At 53.6% G+C, this 17,523-nt stretch overlaps 1 protein-coding gene across 5 annotated transcripts in view; it reads right to left on the minus strand.

The window, feature by feature from the left end:
- The window catches only part of GPRC5B (G protein-coupled receptor class C group 5 member B), a 28,323-nt gene extending 12,946 nt beyond the window's left edge, over positions 1–15,377 (minus strand). Inside the window, exons 1-3 of one of the 5 annotated variants that reach the window (XM_012464673.3) lie at positions 15,227–15,377; positions 14,372–14,557; positions 1,128–2,158 (exon numbers count right to left, since the gene is read on the minus strand). In XM_012464673.3, coding sequence (XP_012320096.1) covers positions 1,128–2,157 — 1,030 coding nt within the window. In that variant the 5' untranslated portion in view covers position 2,158; positions 14,372–14,557; positions 15,227–15,377. Of the gene's footprint in view, positions 1–1,127; positions 2,159–12,253; positions 12,711–13,574; positions 13,631–13,883; positions 14,011–14,371; positions 14,558–15,033; positions 15,162–15,226 lie in introns of those variants that run through there. The other 4 variants (XM_012464672.2, XM_021672318.2, XM_012464675.3 and 1 more) reach the window with 4 other exon arrangements.
- Positions 15,378–17,523: the final 2,146 nt, after the last annotated feature.

The following is a 17,523-nucleotide window of genomic DNA, read 5'->3' on the forward strand; positions in this document are numbered from 1 at the left end:
TGCAGCCCCCTACATCCATCCAGCACATGGGTTGTAGATTCGAACGCTTTGGGGGAGCCAGGGAATTAAGGTTACTATGCTATACAGCAGCTGGGTCAGGAGCAGTAGGGAGTGGTGGGGAGTGCGGTGAACAGACAAGTGGATCCCCATCTAAAGGGCAGCCACAATGCCAGGAGGGGCCGGAGGCAGGTCCTTCCAGTGCACATGGGCTCAGGTCAGTTTCAGACCATGCAGCCCGGTGGAAAAGTTGAACCAGTGATGCCAGATTCGGCTTTGCAAAAGAAGCCAGAAACCTGTATCTGAGGCTGGGCATATTGGCTCATGCCAGAGCTTTGGGAGGCTGAGGTAGGAGGATCATTTGAGCGCAGGAGTTTGAGACCTGCCTGGATCACATAATGAGACACTGTCTCTACAAAAAAATAAAACAATCAGCTGGACGTGGTAGTGCATGCATGCAGTCCCAGCTACTTGGGAGGCTGAGGTGGGAGGATTGCTTTAGCCTAGGAGTTCCAGATTGCAGTGAGCTATGATCATGCCACTGTACTTAGCTGGGCAACATAACGAGATCCTATCTAAAACAAACAAACAAACAAACAAACAAAAACCCAAAAAAACACACAAAAAACTCAAAACCCAAACCTTGCTGGGCATGGTGGCTCATACCTATAATCCCAGCAGTTTGGGAGGTTAAGGAGGGCGGATCACCTCAGGTCAGGAGTTCAAGACCAGCCTGGCCAACATGGTGAAACCCCATCTCTACTAAAAATACAAAAATTAGCCAGGCCTGGTGGCGGGTGCCTGTAATCCCAGCTACTTGGGAGGCTGAGGCGGGAGAATCACTTGAACCCGGGAGGCGGAGGTTTCAGTGAAAAGAGGTTGCAGTGAACCGCGGTTGTGCCATTGTGCTACAGCCTGGGCAACAAGAGCGAAATGCCATCTCAAACAAACAAACAAATAACCCAAGCCCACATCTGGGTCAGTTTCAGCATAGGAGCTAACATTTGTGGGCTCTGATCTGCTAGGACTGCCCAGGCACTGGGGCCGCCCATCCCCACTGGAGAGGAAGAAGAGCGTCTTTTGGGATGAACATCCCTGGGCCTTACCCAGCCGGGCAGTGCCCACTTTACCTGCATTGTGTTCATCCATGGAGAAGGCCTTGTTCTCCATATAGGCCCGTGGCAGCTGCACATCCTCCTCGAAGGCCGTCTCCCGCATCCTGGGCTGCGACGTGTCGAAGTAGTTGGGCGTGTTCTCCTGCAGGGCCGGGAGAAGGGTGCAGTGGATCTCAGGGATGGCGTGGAAGACGACGAAGACCCAGCCGCTGGCCGCCAGCGTGATGGCCAAGGTGGGGTCGTTCCAGGCATCTCCCTGCTGCAGCGTGACGTTGCCGAAGAGGTACATGGTGGTCCAGGCCACCCAGATGAGCACAGAGAGGAAGGCCGTGATGAGGAGGAAGGCCCCGTTCAGCTTCCACCTCTTGAATTTGCCACACAGCGTGAAGAGGGCCAGCCCCAGGGTGACCACAAGCAGTACCATGTCGTAGATGAGGGCCATCACAAAGTCCATGGGCTCGTAGGCACAGGCTGGCCTTGTGTCACGCAGCACGGTGAGTACCAGCCACTCCACAGCAATGATGACCTGCACCAGCATGAGGCACAGCGCCAGGCCCACCAGCTGCCAGCCCGCAGGGCCTGTGCCATGCCGCACCAGCCTCCGCACGCGCCATGCCTGGCTCAGCAGGCAGGAGAAGCAGAGTGCAAAGAGGACGCCCCAGAGAAAGCGGCGGACAGAGCAGATGGTCTCATCCTCCTGGATGATGAAGGCGAACGTCAGCCCAAAGAGGCCCAGGGTCCCCAGAAGGAAGAGAAAGTGGAGGCCCACGGGGCTCTTCTTCTCCTTCTCCTTGATGAATGGCAGCCGCACCAGGAGGATAAGCATCAGGAGCAGTGTGATCAGGGCGCCCGCCCCGGCCACCGCCTCCACCACGATGCCCCAGATGGCGTCCAGGTCGCACAGGGACACGTACTGAGGGAGGAGGTCCAGCCCGCAGCCCCGGGACGTGCTGGCGTTTTCAGAGGCCACCGAGGTGATCACGAAGAGCAGGAGGAAGGTGAGCACCTGGTGAGCTCTCATCTTTCTCTCTGATGCCACGAACATTCTAGAAAAGCCAAGGGGGGGGGTGGTTGGGGGGAACCAAAGATCAATTCACTAGAAGACTCCCCCTCTCCTGACTTCTTAAGAAGATCTGCCTCATTTCAAACCTACAAGTGCGCACAGCACCTCTGCACACAGAGGAAAAAGTGCCGGTTTCTCCAGGCAGGGAGGGCTTGGGTCCCATCTGTACCCTTGGCTGGGTGCAGGGAAGAACCATGAATCATCTTTGCTGGTGGCTGGAGGACAGGGTGGGAAGGAGGCCAACTTCTCTGTGTACCCTTTTGTATTCTTTTAATTTGATACTCTGTGCCACGTCTGACCTCTCAAAAAATAAGGGGAAAAAATGAAACTTTAAAGAGACAGCCACGGGCCAAGTGCTGTGCTGGGAGAATGAGTAGCACGCATTACCTGGTCTCAGCCTCTCAAGGCTAACAGCTAACATTTACTGCCGACTGACCCCGGGCCAGGAAATAGACGCATCTAGTACTCACAATGCCCTGTGAGACAGCTCCTATTAGGACCTCCATCTTACATGTGGCAATACAGGGTCTCCAGGAGGTGACAACCTTTGCTCAAGGTCACACAACTCAACTCCTGGATTCGACCTCACTCCAAAGACTCACAGCATTGCTTTTTTTTCTTTTTTTTTTTTGGGATAGAGTCTCTCTGTTGTCCAGGCTGAAGTGCAGGGGTGCGATCTTTGCTCACTACAGCCTCTGCCCCCCAGGTTCAAGCGCTTCTCCTGCCTCAGCTTCCTGAGTAGCTGGGATTACAGGTGTGTGCCACCATGCCTGGCTAATTTTTTTTTTTTTGTATTTTTAGTAGAAAAGAGGTTTCGCCATGTTGGCCAGGCTGGTCTCGAACTCCTGACCTCAAGTAATCCACCCACTTCAGCCTCCCAAAGTGCTGGGCTGCCAGCATTTCAAATGTAGTGAACACAAAAGCAGCTGTCTTCCTTGGTTCCATGCTGTGTCTCTCCCTCACCTCCCACGCTCGCTCTCTAGAACATCTCTGGAGGATTCCCCGGAGTGTGTCTCTCCCTGGGAAACCTGCAGAATTCTCCCTGCTGCCTTCTCTCTTGCCGGGATACGGACGCCACACAGCAGCCTCACTGACTTGGGCTAACCCAAGTCTCCCCTTGCCCATCTGCTCCCTCTGCCTGGCCACTCCCCCTCCCTGTGCTGAGCTCAGCTCTGATGCCGTGGCTCGGACCTTGGCCAAGGTCACACCCCACTCCTCTCCACCACAGCCTCTGGTCTAACCGCGCTGGTCATTTTTTGCCCGTTTACTTTGTTTCTCCCTTCCCTTCCTCCTGTCCTCCCATCCTGACTTCCTTCATTGCAAGAAGTGGCAGGGCAGGGACACGGTCTCTCTTGTTCACCGGCAGACAAGGCTCCTTCAGTCTTGGCACGCCTGACATTTGGGCTGGATCGTTCTGTCGTGGGGGACTGTCCTGTGCGCTGGAGGATGTTTAGCCGCATCCCTGGGCTCTACCCACCGGATACTGGTAGCATGTCCCCTCCTCCAACTATGACAACTCAAAATGTCTCTAGACACTGCCATATATCCCCTGGGGTAGCAAAATCGCCTGGACGAGAACCACTGGTGTAGACTCAAGTGCAACACACAGCGCCTGGCACGAAGTAGATGTTTAGTAAATACTGAATGAATGGGAAACCTAGTCAGGACCATCCTCTACCTCATGGCTACCAGCTCCTGGTTTTGAAGGGGTCCTGGTCTTTGGGAAAGCCACAGCCTGCACAGCTGGCTGGATGCTCGTTTCCCGGCATCTCAAGCCAGCCTTACTGCCCCAGCTCAGCTCATGTGTGGGGTTGCAACCAGCTGCCTTCCCGGGGCTCCAGTGCGTCCCTGGGGCTTCCCTAAGTAAATGCAGTATCGACCACCTCTCTGTAATGGAGATCCTATGAGCATCTCAGATCCTGCCCTGGCTGTGAGGCCTTCCAGTGGCATAAATTATTGATACTACTGAAGGAAAAGGTGCCTGAGGCTGTTGGGCTCACGTCCTTTGCCTGTTGATGAGAGGAGGCAGGCTCGGAATGGAAGACATCCGGCCAGCATCCTGCGCCGGCCTCCTGCTCAGGGACATGCAGGAGTGAGGACGGACTCCAAGCACTGACTGTCAGCCTGCAGTCCAGCACGTATTCGTGGTCCTGCCACGTCGGTCACTGGCGTGCCACTGCAGCTACTTACGCTTTGTCCACACGTCATCTGGGCGGTTATTTACTTAACTTTTGAATTAACTCTCTTAATAAACACATTCAAGTACTTATCTCCAGACATTTAAAAACTGCTCATTGAGGGCACAGTGGCTCATGCCTATAATCCCAGCAGTGTGGGGGGCTGAGGCAAGAGGATCACTGGCGCACAGGAGTTTAAGACCAGCCTGGCCAACATGGTGAAACCCCGTCTCTACTAAAAATAAAAGAAATTAACCAGGCATGGTGCCACGTGCCTGTAGTCCCAGCTACTAGGGAGGCTGATGCAGAAGAATCGCTTGAACCTGGGAGGCAGAGGGAGGTTTCAGTGAGCCGAGATTGTGCGACTGCACTCCAGCCTGGGCAACAGAGCAAGACTCTGTCTCAATAAATACATAAATAAAAAATAAAATAAAATTACTCATTGATGTGACCCATGTTGCATACCCACTGGGCACATTTCAACCTATCACCCTTTGGAGAAACATCAGCCTAGACACAACTGCTTGTCACAAGCTCCTAAAAGCCCACGAGGGATCAGAATTTATGAACTGGAGGTGTCAGAACAAAATGCCATCAGTCCCTGACCTGGTAGAGGGGGCCTAGAGTGGATTTCCCTGAGATATCTCATCAATGGCCAGCTCAGTGAAGAGACTTCTCAGCAAGTTTCAGCAAGCAATGCCCCAGGCAGCCTCTCTAATCCCACCCAGCCCCAGGGTGGCTGTGAGGATGACAGGCAGGAATGTGCTTTTCAGTCCTGATGACTACCCCGTCCCCAACCCTTCCTCCCCCTGTAGGCCTGCAGTTCCGAATCAGGTGCAGTTTGGACCCCCAGGGGACATTTGAAAATGTCTAGAGACATTTTTGGTTGTCAGAACTAGGGAGGGAGATGCAATTGGTATGGGGGATCTCAGAGACCAGGAACGCCACTAGACATCCGATAATAGGACAGCTCCCGCCGGAAAGGATTATCCGGCCTATGGGTTAACTGTGCCAAGGTGGAGCAATTAAAGACAGGGTTGATGGGAAAGATGCCATGAACCCAGTCAGACCCCTCAGCAGCAGGCCTGCACCCTGCGTCTCTTTGCAAGAATGTGTTCTTTTTTTTTTTTTTTTTTTGAAATGGACTCCTGCTCTGTTGCCCAGGCTGGAGTGCAGTGGCGCGATCTCCGCTCACTGCAACCTTCACCTCCTGGGTTCAAGCAATTCTCTGTCTCAGCCTCCCGAGTAGCTGGGATTACAGGCGCCTGACACCATGCCCGGCTAATGTTTGTATTTTTATTAGAGATGGGGTTTCACCATCTTGGCCAGGCTGGTCTTGAACTTCTGATCTCATGGTCCACCTGCCTCTGCCTCCCAAAGTGCTGGGATTACAGGCGTGAGCCACCGTGCCTGGCCAAGAACATGGCCTCCTTAAACTGTTTGCATTCACTCTCGGAGGGGGATCTCTTTTCCAGGCCTGGCGCAAATTGGGACTTTGGTTTCTCCGGCTCCTCCCACTTCCTGCCCAGCCGTGCAGCCACAGCAGAAAACCTGTGCGGAGCGTGCCAACACCAAGATGGCAACCAAGCTTCTGAAATGGTGCAGAGCTCTATGGCCCTGGCCCAGGTCTCCAGCTCCTGACTCCTCTCTGACATGGGAAGTGGATACACTCTTGCTTTCTGTTTTCATCTCTGAGGGTGGAACTCTCTGTCTTCCGGAACAGCTGTTGTTTTTGCTGTCCAGCATCCGGTTCTCCCACTTCTGGAAAGAGTACCTGATTTTCCCTTGGAGAGAGAGCTACCTTGTATCTGAGCTCCCAGGATGGGCATCTGTCCCAGGCCTGGCCAATCAGAGCATTTGTGCTACCCTAAGCCACAGTGAGTGACCCATGGACAGGCACGTGGCCTGAGCCAGACCCATGGGAATCAGCTTTTGGATCGTTCTAGCACTCACTGGAAAGAGGTCTTCCCTTTCTGCTGGGGTTGAAAAACTACGAGGATGGAGGCCGGCAGCTGGAGAACACGTTTGCCATCATGGAGCGAGAACCTGTCTGAGAGTAAAGCTGTCCCAGAGGAAACACCTATGGGATGGGCAATGTCCTAACACTGAACGGCTGGATTCATCCATGCCTGAAGGCAGCCTGGTGTTTGCAGTTCCAGCAGCTAATTAACTCCCCCTAGTACCCCCTGCTCCCTTTTTTTGGATTAAGCCAGTTTGAGCTGGGTTTCTATCCCTTGCCAACAAAGAAGTTCTAGTATTCTTCCCACATCTTATGGCCCCCTTCTTCCAGGAAGTCCTCCCTACCCAACATCTGAGCATATAGATGCAATGGATGGCACCATTTGTCTTAAGTGGGTTATTATCATTGCCAAGGCTGCCCATGAGGTGACAGCCACCCCACTCCATAGAACAGTGCCCAGGATGGTTGGGGAGGGGTGTGGCACACTGCCTCACACACCGAAGCTAAGGCAGCTCATCTAGGATTTCTGGGGGATTCATAAATGCCCCCCCAGAGTTGCCTATTGCAGCCAAAGTGACAGCAACAATAACTAGTTAACCCTTACAGTGCTGGAGAGCTGGCACTCCGTGTACTTCACGTATATGAATACCTAATGGTCCACATTATAATTCTATAAGGTAAGTACTATTTCTGTCTCCATTTTACAGGAGATAAAACCTGCTACAGGGAGGTCAGCAGGCTTGTCCAAGGTCACGCAGCTACAAAGAGGTGACAGCAGGAAGCAAGCAGTTGTACTGGGCTTTTGCTACACACTGAAGTCCTAGAAGTATCATTGCTGAGTGTTTGGCTGGCAAGTCAATAAAAGTAGATTCTCCCTGACCTGGCGCGGTGGCTGACGCCCGTAATCCCAGCACTCTGGGAGGCTGAGGCAGGCGGATCACTTAGGGTCAGGAGTTCCAGACCAGTCTGGCCAACATGGTGAAACCTTGTTTCTACTAAAAATATAAAAATTAGCCAGGGTTGGTAGCATGTGCCTGTGACCCCAGCTACTTGAGAAGCTGAGGCAGAAGAATGGCTTGAACCCAGGAGGTGGAGGGGTGGAGGTTGCAGTGAGCCAAGATCGCATCACTGCACTCCAGCCTGGGCAACAGAGTGAGACTCTGTTTTTTTTTAAGTAGATACTCCCTGTCCTTGTCAATACTTTTGATTGTTGTCTTTGTAGCGTGTACCTCAATTTTCAATTATTTTATTTTATTTTTTTGAGACAGAGTCTTGCTCTGTCGCCCAGATTGGAGTGCAGCAGCGCAATCTCGGCTCACTGCAACCTCCACCTCCTGGGCTCAAGTGATTCTCCTGCCTCAGCCTCCCAGGTAGCTGGGATCATAGGCACCCAGCTAATTTTTGTATTTTGGTAGAGATGAGGTTTTGCCATGTTGGCCAGGCTGGTCTCGAACTCCTGACCTCAAGTGATCTGCCCGCCCCGGCCTCCCAAAGTGCTGGGATTACAGACCTGAGCCACCACACCAGGATTATTTTATTTGTATTACTCTTTTGGTCTGTTCCTCACCACTCCCCTCCTCCCTCAACCCCTACCCCAGGCCCAGGACCTTGTCTGTCTTGTTCTGCACCAATTCCCCCATGCCTGGCACATGGGCAGTGCTCACAATCCAGTTGCTGAATGGATAAATGTGATCTCCAAACCTCACATCACCCCAAAAGGGCGGGTGTTCGCATTCTCATTTACAGAGGAGGAAACTGAGGGTCTGAGAGGTTTACGTCAAAGTTTGGTTCTTGGGCTGGCAAGAGCAGCAGCATCACCCTGGGGCTCATTAGAAACGCAGATTCTCAGGGAGTGGGTCCAGCCTCCAGTGCTTCCACAAGCGCTGCAGGAGATGCTGGGCTGTACTGAGGCTGGATTCACAAGGACACAGACAGCAGTGAGAGCTGGAACCCAGGACCCCAGCTCCTTCACCTCCCCACCTCAGCCCAAGAGAAGGCAGGCAATGCCCATGATCCGCTGTGCCCCCTGGCAGGTAAGCCCCCATCCTGCTAAATTAGCCACCTGGTGCCTCCCAACCCTGAGAGCTGGGCAGCTCTCCAGAAGCCCCAAAAGGAACAATACCAGATTAGAGGTTTCGAGTCAGCCTCGAGGCAGGGCTGATTGGGACGGGATGAATATATGGCAACAAACCCGTGGGATGCAGGCGTGTGCTTCTCAAAAGGAGTAATGAATAAATGTGAACGAACGCACAAGACTCAGCTCACATACTAATTACCTCTGCTGCCAGCCAGGCTCCTAGAAATGTGACTCACTCAGATGCTCTCAAATATACTGCATCTCTCTCTCTCTCCTCTCTCTGTCTGTCTCTCTCTCTCACACACACACACACACACGCACTCTGCAGAGGGGCCGGATGCAGCTAGCAGGTGGAGGAACAGCATACTCTATCTCTCCACGTGCTGGGGCCTACAGAGACCAGAACGCAGGTGGGCAGAATTCCTTGCATGAGAAGGAAAAAAAGGCCTGCCCAGAGGCTACACCAAGGCCATACCTCGGAGTGAACTTAGCAAATCAGACCTCCCCGTTTCTGACAATGTCCCCACGCCACCTGCTAGCACCTTGTGACTCTCGGCAGCTGCTATAAGGTGCCTCATCTGTAAAACAAAGGTGGTAACAGTGTCCACTCCATGGGGTGATGGTGAGGGTTAAAATAATTAGGGTTTAGGACAGTCGTTAATGGGGTAAGTACTTTATATAAGGTGTCTATTAAATAAATAAAAAAGGCCAGGCGTGGTGGCTCACACCTGCAATCACAGCACTTTGGGAGGCCCAAGGCAGGCAAATCGCTTCAGCCCAGGAGTTGGACGCCAGCCTGGGCAACATGGTGAAACCCCGTCTCTACAAAAATACAAATATTAGGTGGCATGTGACTGTAATCCCAGCTACTCAGGAGGCTAAGGTGGGAGGATCACTTGAGCCCAAGAGTTTGAGGCTGCAGTGAGCCGTGATCCAGTCACTTCACTCCAGCCTAAGTGACAGCGTAAGACCCTGATCAAAATATAATAATAATAAAAGGAAATAAATACATAGACAAAAAAGATTGGCAAATGCTCCCTCGTCTGAGGTGCTGAGCTCTTCTGAAATGGATTTTTCTAGAACGAGCGGTTGCCATGGAAATGGTGTTGTAATGAGGTGGCTCGCCTAGGTGTTTGTCCACTGCTGGCTTCCAAGCTCAAGTAATCCCAGCACTCTGGGAGGCCAAGGTGGGAGACTGCTTGAGGCCAGGAGTTCAAGACCAGCCTGGGTAACATAGCAAGACTCTGTCTCTGTTATAAATAAAATAAAATAAAATTTAAAAAGAAAAGAATGTGTTGTAATGAGGTTGATCGTTTGTTCACTGCCGGCTCCTAGCTTTCCCCATCACACACCGACCAAAGCGCTCCCTGAGGTGGTGTGAAGGGGAGACGCCTTTAGGGGTGGTTGGCCCTGGGGACTCCCAGCACCAGCAGCAGGTGCTCTAAGTGGGAGCCTCGCTGTGGAGGAAGAACCCAGGGCAGAGGACCTTGGGGTGCTCTGAAACCAGGCGTCTCTCTCATAGAGCCCAGACACCTGGAGACCAGACATCAGCCATTCTCTTGGGAACCAGCATCCCCATTTTCCCGTTCACCCTCGGGAAAGGAGACATGAAATGTACAAAACCGTTCTAGAACATTCTTACTGGCCTTGCTCCAGCTACTACCAGCGAGGCTCTACCCTGGGTTCCCTTGACCTCAGCCATGTCCCCTCCCAGTGTCTAGCAGGTTAGAGGCATCTTAACCCACCTTCTCTAGGATCGCGGTAGGTACCGGAACACAGAAGGGAAAGACAAAATGAGCAGTAGGGATGGGGGTGGATTTCCTAGCCCTGCGCATATACCCAGTACCCAGTACCCATATGAATACAGGTACACAGTTTACACTCCCATCGGACTGAAAGGCCTCAGTGGGAAGTAGGCCAGAAGAGGGGAGTCAGACAGAACTGTGTGACACTGGGCATTACTTAACCTCTCTGAACCTCAGTCTCTTCATCTGTAAAACGGGGATAATGATAGCGCCCTCTTACAAGGCTGGTGAAAAGTACATGAAAAATACTCAGTTTAGGCCTGGCTTGATGGCTCATGCGTATAATCCCAGCACTATGGGAGGCGGGAGATTGCTTGGGACAGGAAGTTCAAGACCAGCCTGGGCAACATAGGAAGACTGTCTCTATTATAAATAAAATAAAATAAGAAAAGTCAGGTTGGTGCCCGACACAGAGGAAGCAACAGCTTTTTAGTGAATTACTTGTTAAAAAGACAATCACGGCTGGGCGTGGTGTCTCACGCCTGTAATGCCAGCACTTTGGGAGGCTGAGGTGGGCAGATCACTTGAGGACAGGAGTTCGTGACCAGTCTGGGCAACATGGTGAAACCCTGTCTCTATTATAAAGACAAAAATTAGCCAGGCGTGGTGGTGCACACCTGTAATCCCAGCTACTCAGGAGGCTGAGGCAGGAGAATCTCTTCAACCCAGGAGGTGGAGTTTGCAGTGAGCGGAGTTTGTGCCACTGCACTCCAGCCTGGGGGACAGAAAGTTAAACTCTGTCTCAAAAAAGAAAAGACAAGCATGATTCTCAATTTCCTGTTAGGACAATGAAGGCAGAGAGGTCAGAAGAACTCGCCAGAGGCTTACTGGAATTTACAGGCCAGCCTGGGACTAGAACCCATTTCTCCCAGCTCCTGACCTCAAGGCCTTTCCGCTGCATCCCTGTTCTGAACCCTCCATGTCTGGCAGAGGCCCAGGATGGAGCTGCAGAGCCCGTCTCCCCAAGCCCCTCAGCATCACACTCAGTCCCAGCTCACTCCATTTCCTGCTCTGCAGGATTAAACAGTTACAAGGTTTCCTGACTTTAAGCTCTTTCCCAGACCCGCAGTTCTCACCCTCTATCTTTTCCAAGTTACAGGATCTCCTAATCTTCCTTTCCCATTACTGACTAGACCACTGGCAAATTTGACGGCTCTCAAATTACAGAATCCTCCTAGGTTAGTAAACAGGGTTGCAAGAATACAAGCTCTGTGATCCATGAATATGCAAAACAGCTCCAGTCCTGTAAATAAAAGCAATCATTTAAATGCAAATTGCATCCTTGGCTGCCCAATCCACGATGGTGGGTTCCTCTCAGGCTGTAATTCCGAGGAGAAAATGTGACTAACTCGGAACCCCCAGGAAGCTATGCGAGAAAGTGCTTATGGGGCTGTGGGGCTCTGGGTGGCTCGGTTAGGGTGGATAAAAACTACTTCTAAGTAGGGAGTGGATTTTAAAGCCTGAGCTGCTCCTCCAGTTGGCTTGCAGTGGCTGGCCAGGCTTAAAGTGGTCCCCCAAGGCTGGACAGAGCCCCTTGGAGGCTCCCAGCGTCTCTTTATCCCCATGGGCAGATTGGAAACTGGGCTATTTTCCATCTCTTTGTGGACATCAGGGGAGCATCTACAAATCAGATCCCATGGCCTCCTGCTCAAAACCCTCCAAAGGTTCACTGGTCCAAACAGAATAAACCCTAAACTCCTTTCCATGGCCCAAAATATTGTGACCTGGCTGGTCCCTACCATTCCCCTATCGCCACCCCCAAATCTGCCTACCACTTCAGCCACAATGGCCTTTGTTCAGTTCCTCTAAGCTCATTCCCACCTCCAGGCTTTTGCACTCACAGTGCCTTCCTCCAGGATCAGTCTCCCCCAAGACCTCCCAGCGACGGCCCCGCCTCTAGCTGGGCTCCACTCAAACGTCACTCCCCCAACAGTCTCCTCAGCTACATACACCCCTGTCACCTTCTTTTACATCACCCCATCTTATTTTCTGGCCGTCCTTATCCCAATCGGATTTCAGATCCATTTGCTATGGGTTTGTTTAGTGTTTGTCCACTCACCTCCCCAGCTCCGGGAGAGCGGCGGTTTTGTCCGTTTCATACAAGGCAGTGTCTAGGCACCCAGTTCTGTGCCTGGCACGTCTTGAAATACCATACTAATCCAGTGAAGATTCTGAGTTTATCTTTCTAACAAAACTGCCTGTCTTGCTGCCTGTGCCCCAAATGGCTGCTCCTTCCCCCTGGAATCTCCTTCCCTTCCCAACTTAGTTGACCCCTTTCCAGACTTAGAGCAGGGAGCAGAGAGAAAACTGTTCACTCCACAGTCTTAAGATACCAAACTGGCCGGGAGGGTTTCCAAACGACAGATGCCAATTTGCATTCTATTTACATTTCATTTGCATGCAGTGTAACTCAGAGCCTGAATCCTCTGCAAGCCCCGTGTCCTCACCGAAGAAACTTCTGAATTAAGAAGGTTCCTTGGCTGAAGTGCCAGGGTTTTTGTGCCAGATCCCTCCCCCACTGCTCTTGTCTTTGCGGGCTCCCCCAGAGCTTTCTGGGCTCTGTTCAGGTGCCCCCCGGCCTGGTGCAGTTGGGCGGCAAATGTGGCGCGTGGGCTGGGGCCCCAGGCGGGGACTCCGCTGCCCGCCACACTCCAGGGGCCTTTGTCCGCGCTCCAAGGAGCCGCCCCCTTAGCGAAAGGGGGACGTGAAAGCGGGGACTGGCTAGGCCTGGGTGTGACCAAGCAAGGACGGAGGAGTGAACCCGCTGCAAAGGGGAGACTTCTGGGGCAAGGTCGGTGGTCCCCTCCCGGGCTGCCTAATCAGCTACCCCCGGGGCCAAGGCGGGTGCAGGCTCCTCCCGTGCGCTCCCTTTTTGGCCCAAGTGCTGGGGACCCCGGGATGTGTGGGGTCCTCGTAGGGCTGGAAGCCTGTGTTCCCCAAGGAGAGGGGGCAGAACACAGGTCTAGTCCTTACCCCCAGCCTAGCCGCCTCTCCCAGAGGTCTCAGTGCCCGCAGTCTGGAAGGGAAACGCCATTCCGCCCACCCCGCGCCATTGTATGCAGTCGCCCCCTCCTTCCCACTCCTCCCTGTCATTCGTCCCCAGCCCAGGTCTCAGCTCTGCCCTCTCCCCGCCTCCTCCCGCGGTGTTCCCCCTCCCCTTGCTGAGTAATGCGCACTCACTACCGGCTGCGGGCTTGGCCCCCAGTCCCCGCGACAGGTGCCGCTGTTCTCCCCCAGAGTCCAGCCCTTGCACCCCTGGCTGCGTCTGCCCTGTCCGCGGTCAGCCCCCCACGCGACTCCAGGTCCAGCCCGCAGCTCCTCACACACGAGGAGTCACTAGGACATGGCTGGGCTTCTTTATGATCTCAGCTGCCGTTCACCTGTGGTCGGCCCGAGACCCTCCTGGGAGACTTGGATCTCTACCGGGTTCAGGCACAGTCCTCCTTCCCGAGTAAAGGTCCCCAGCCCCTCCCCTCCCCCGCCCCGCCCTCTACGGCTCCGCTCCCATGGCACCGGGTTCCTCTCGCCCAGATCCCGCATCTCCCCTAGCAATGAACTCCCTGGCTGGGGGTGGAGGGGGCGCTTACGAAAACACAAGAAGCGGACCCCCGCATCCTCCCAAATCCATGGCAGGAAAAGTTTCTGGGGTCCCCACTGTGTCCTCCACCGCATCCACGGCTCCCACTCACCGACCCCTGCGGCCCCGCAGCACCGACGCTCCCGCTGGCCTTCGGCCCGAGTCACATCTCTGCAGTACGGCCGCGGCCCCCACTACACACACGCCGGCCTGCGGGTCCAGCTTCACTGCAGCGCCTGCTAGAGCTGCTGCCGCGCGAGGCGCCCCCAGGCCCGGCCCGCGCTGCAGCAGCGGCCGCGGCCCCGCCCCCGCCCCCGCCCCCGGCCGGCCCCGCCCCCGGGCCTCCGCTCCCCACCCCCGTCCCCCCAAACCCCAGCAGTGGTTCCGCGCGGGGCTAGGCGCCGCCTGCCTGCACCCCCGGGGCCCAAGCTTGTGGCTTCTAGCGCGGATCGCTGAGACGATCGCCCCCACCTCCCGTGTCCCCAATTCGGGGACATTCCCCCCACAACCACAGTGCGCCCATAAACAGTCCAGACGAGCCTGCAACTCTCCTGGGTAGATCCATTTGCAGGAACACCCCCCTCCAGCCAATACACTTACCGAGGGGGACCGCGACCGAGGGGTACGGAGGGGTCCCAGTGCAGGAGCCTTCCTGCGCACAGGCCACGCTCCAAAGTGGGTTCATAAGCAGTAACTTCCCCGAAACACACCAGCACCGGGTCCAGGACGCGGAGAGGATCAATCCCGCCGAGTGTCTTCCAAAGTCACCAATGCCCCAGTGTATACCTAGGCGTACACACACACCGTTAGGCCTCCTCGAAGCAGGTTCCCTCTTCTCTCTCCTCTGTACCCACCTCCCAGGTGTCCTTGTCCCCTAACGCACACTGAGCCCAACACCCGCGTCCTCGGCCCCTTCAAACGCACGTCCACATGGGGCACCCCTCACGTGGGTCCCTACGCAGGATCGCCACCACCCCTACCGCACACATCACCCACGTACGCACACGTTCACAGCCCTTCAGGGCGCACGCACTCAGCGGCCTGGGCCACTGGCCGTGCGCTCTGCAGGCGCTCAGGGCACAGCCCGGACGCGTGTCTGCGGGGCGGCCGTGGGACCTGCTTGAAGGAGGGGTCCGGGGTAGCCTTCCACCTGGGCACTGAGTCCCCCTCATCCCGTCCTAGTCCACTGGCCTCTCCGAGGTCGGCAATGCCTCGCCCAGGCTTGGGAGCTGTGCTCCGGCACCCCATATAGGGCTGGTTACCTGGGTGACCTTCGGACCAGCAAACCCGGGCAGTTTCAGGTGGCCCCCACAAAGCCAGAAACAGACCTTTGAGCAGCATCCCTTCCCCGCACTCCAGATTATCAGGGTGAGATTTCCTTCCCCACTCCGCGGTTCCCCGCCTCCCCCCCACCCCGCCGCTCGTCGTCACAACCCTCCCAGCCACATAAGACACCATAGTAAGAGGAGAGACCCCTGCTCCTCTCTCCCAGGGGCTGCAGGAAGGTGGGATACAGAAGAACACTGCCCTCTGGGAATAGTTTCAGTCTTTGATCTTTGGGGACCGTAGCCTTCCAGATACTCCCATTGCTTCCCGCGAGCCTCCAGCCTCCCAGTTCCGGTCTTGGTTAGGCCACATCCCCCTTGGGCAAGTCTCTCTGGGATACCTTTTATTATAGTCAAAGGAAAATGGAAGGGAAGAACCATAAAGGCAGTGTTCCCCCTCTCCCCTGCCTGGTTTATTTGCATGAATCCTCAGAGCCTAGAACAGTACCAGGTACACAGTTGGCGTTCATTAAACATTTGCAGGACGACCCTTTCCTAGTGTGTTCCCGCCAGACTGCTCATTTGGAAAGTGGATGGGCACTGCCACCTGGTGGCAGCTCTCGGAACTGACGCCGAGATCCTTTGGTAAATGCGGGCAAGTTCACTTTTGTGAGCCTCAAGTCCTCAATGTCTGTAAAATGGAGATCTTTCTGATCGTACGTGCCTATTGGGGTTGTTGTGAAGGTCTAACACATGTTACATGTAAAGGGATTCACGCAGGGTCTGGCATGTGGAAAGCCCTTAGTATGAGATGATTAACACTGCAGTTAGGGTTACATTCCCTTTCCCACTTGTTTTACAGAGGACCCTGACTGTGATGGTCAGTTTCGCTTTGGGTGATGACACCACAGGAAGCACAGAGTGAAAATGAAGGAGGACACTGAGTGGCAGGTGCATTCCTTCTTTCCCTCCAAAAAGTTCAAACACCCATGGGTGATAATAATAAAAGTAATAGCTGAGCACATAGTGCTTCCTGTGTGCCAGGAGCTATTCTAAGGGTTTTGAATTCTTTTTTTCTTTTTTCTCTCTCTCTCTCTTTTTTTTTTTTTTGAGACGGAGTTTCACACTGTCACCAGGCTGGAGTGAAGTGGCACGATCTCGGCTTACTGCAATCTTCACCTCCTGGGTTCAAGCGATTCTTCTGCCTCAGCCTCCTGAGCAGCTGGGACTACAGGCACACGCCACTATGCCTGGCTAATTTTTGTATTTTTTTTTTTTTTTTTTTTTTTTTTTTAGTAGAGATGGGATTTCACCATATTGGCCAGGCTTATCTTGAACTCCTGACCTCCTGATCCACCTGCCTTGGCCTCCCAAAGTGTTGGGATTACAGGCATGAGCCACCGTGCCTGGCCTTAAATTCTTTAACTCATTTAATTTTTCCAATAACCCTTTAGGCCAGAGACTATTATTCTCCCTATTTTACAGATGGAGACATTGAAGCTAATAGGAGTTAAATACTGCCCCAGGGTTAGATGGTTGGCAAAGACAGAATCCAATCCAGGCCATCTGGCTCCACAGGCCATATTCTCAACCAATGGTTAAACTGGTGTCATTTGCTGCCAGGTCAGACAATGTCACAAGGAGCCTCACCTCCCAGGAGAGTTCACTGGATCTCCAGCCTTGGAGAGAATGGCTCCAGGAGGTTCAGGGAGCTATGTCAGTGTCTCAGGTGCTCGGTTCACTTTGTCTAATGAAAACCAATTGCTTCCCTGGCTCTATTCCTCACCTGAGAAACGGTCAGTGCACTGCCTACTTGGTTGCTAATCAAGACCAGCCTGGGCAACAGAGCAAAACCCCTATCTCTACAAAAAATTTGTAACCAGGCGTAGTGGCATCTGCCTGTAGTCCCAGCTACTCTGTAGGCTGCTGAGGTGGGAGGATTGCTTGAGTCTGGGAGGTTGAGGCTACAGGGAGCTGTGATCACACCACTGCATTCCAGCCTGAGCAACAGAGCAAAACCTTGACTCAAAAAAAAAAAAAAAAAAAAAAAAAAAGGAAGAAGAAAGAAGGAAAGAAAGAAAAAGAGAATGTATTGACTGTGGCAAAGTGCTCTTTGGTTGTTGTTTCTGGGATTCCCCAACAGTGTGTCCCCATAGATATCTACAAACCAGTGTGTCAGTCACAGTCACCACGTGACTGCTACCTTCTCTTCCTTTCCTGCATTGGCTCCCGCAGGTTGTCTGTGGATACGCAAAATTGCCTGGAGTAGCCTCATCCTGGCCCCATTGGTTCCCTGCAAGGCCACCATGGGAACACTCTCCCAAAGCCCCCAAAGCTGTGAGTTAGGAAATGTTCAAGCAACAGGATAATTGTTATAGCCTACACAGTAGGGATGTTTGTCATCACACAACAGTGAGTTGGGATGTGGGTGATCTCACAGTTGGTTCATTGCTCAACGATGTAAGCAGGGGCCCAGTGCCTTTCTAG

This window comes from Aotus nancymaae, unplaced genomic scaffold (genome assembly GCF_030222135.1).
Source record: "Aotus nancymaae isolate 86718 unplaced genomic scaffold, 86718_ANA_hifiasm-v0.15.2.pri h1tg000049l, whole genome shotgun sequence".
NCBI lineage: Eukaryota > Metazoa > Chordata > Mammalia > Primates > Aotidae > Aotus > Aotus nancymaae.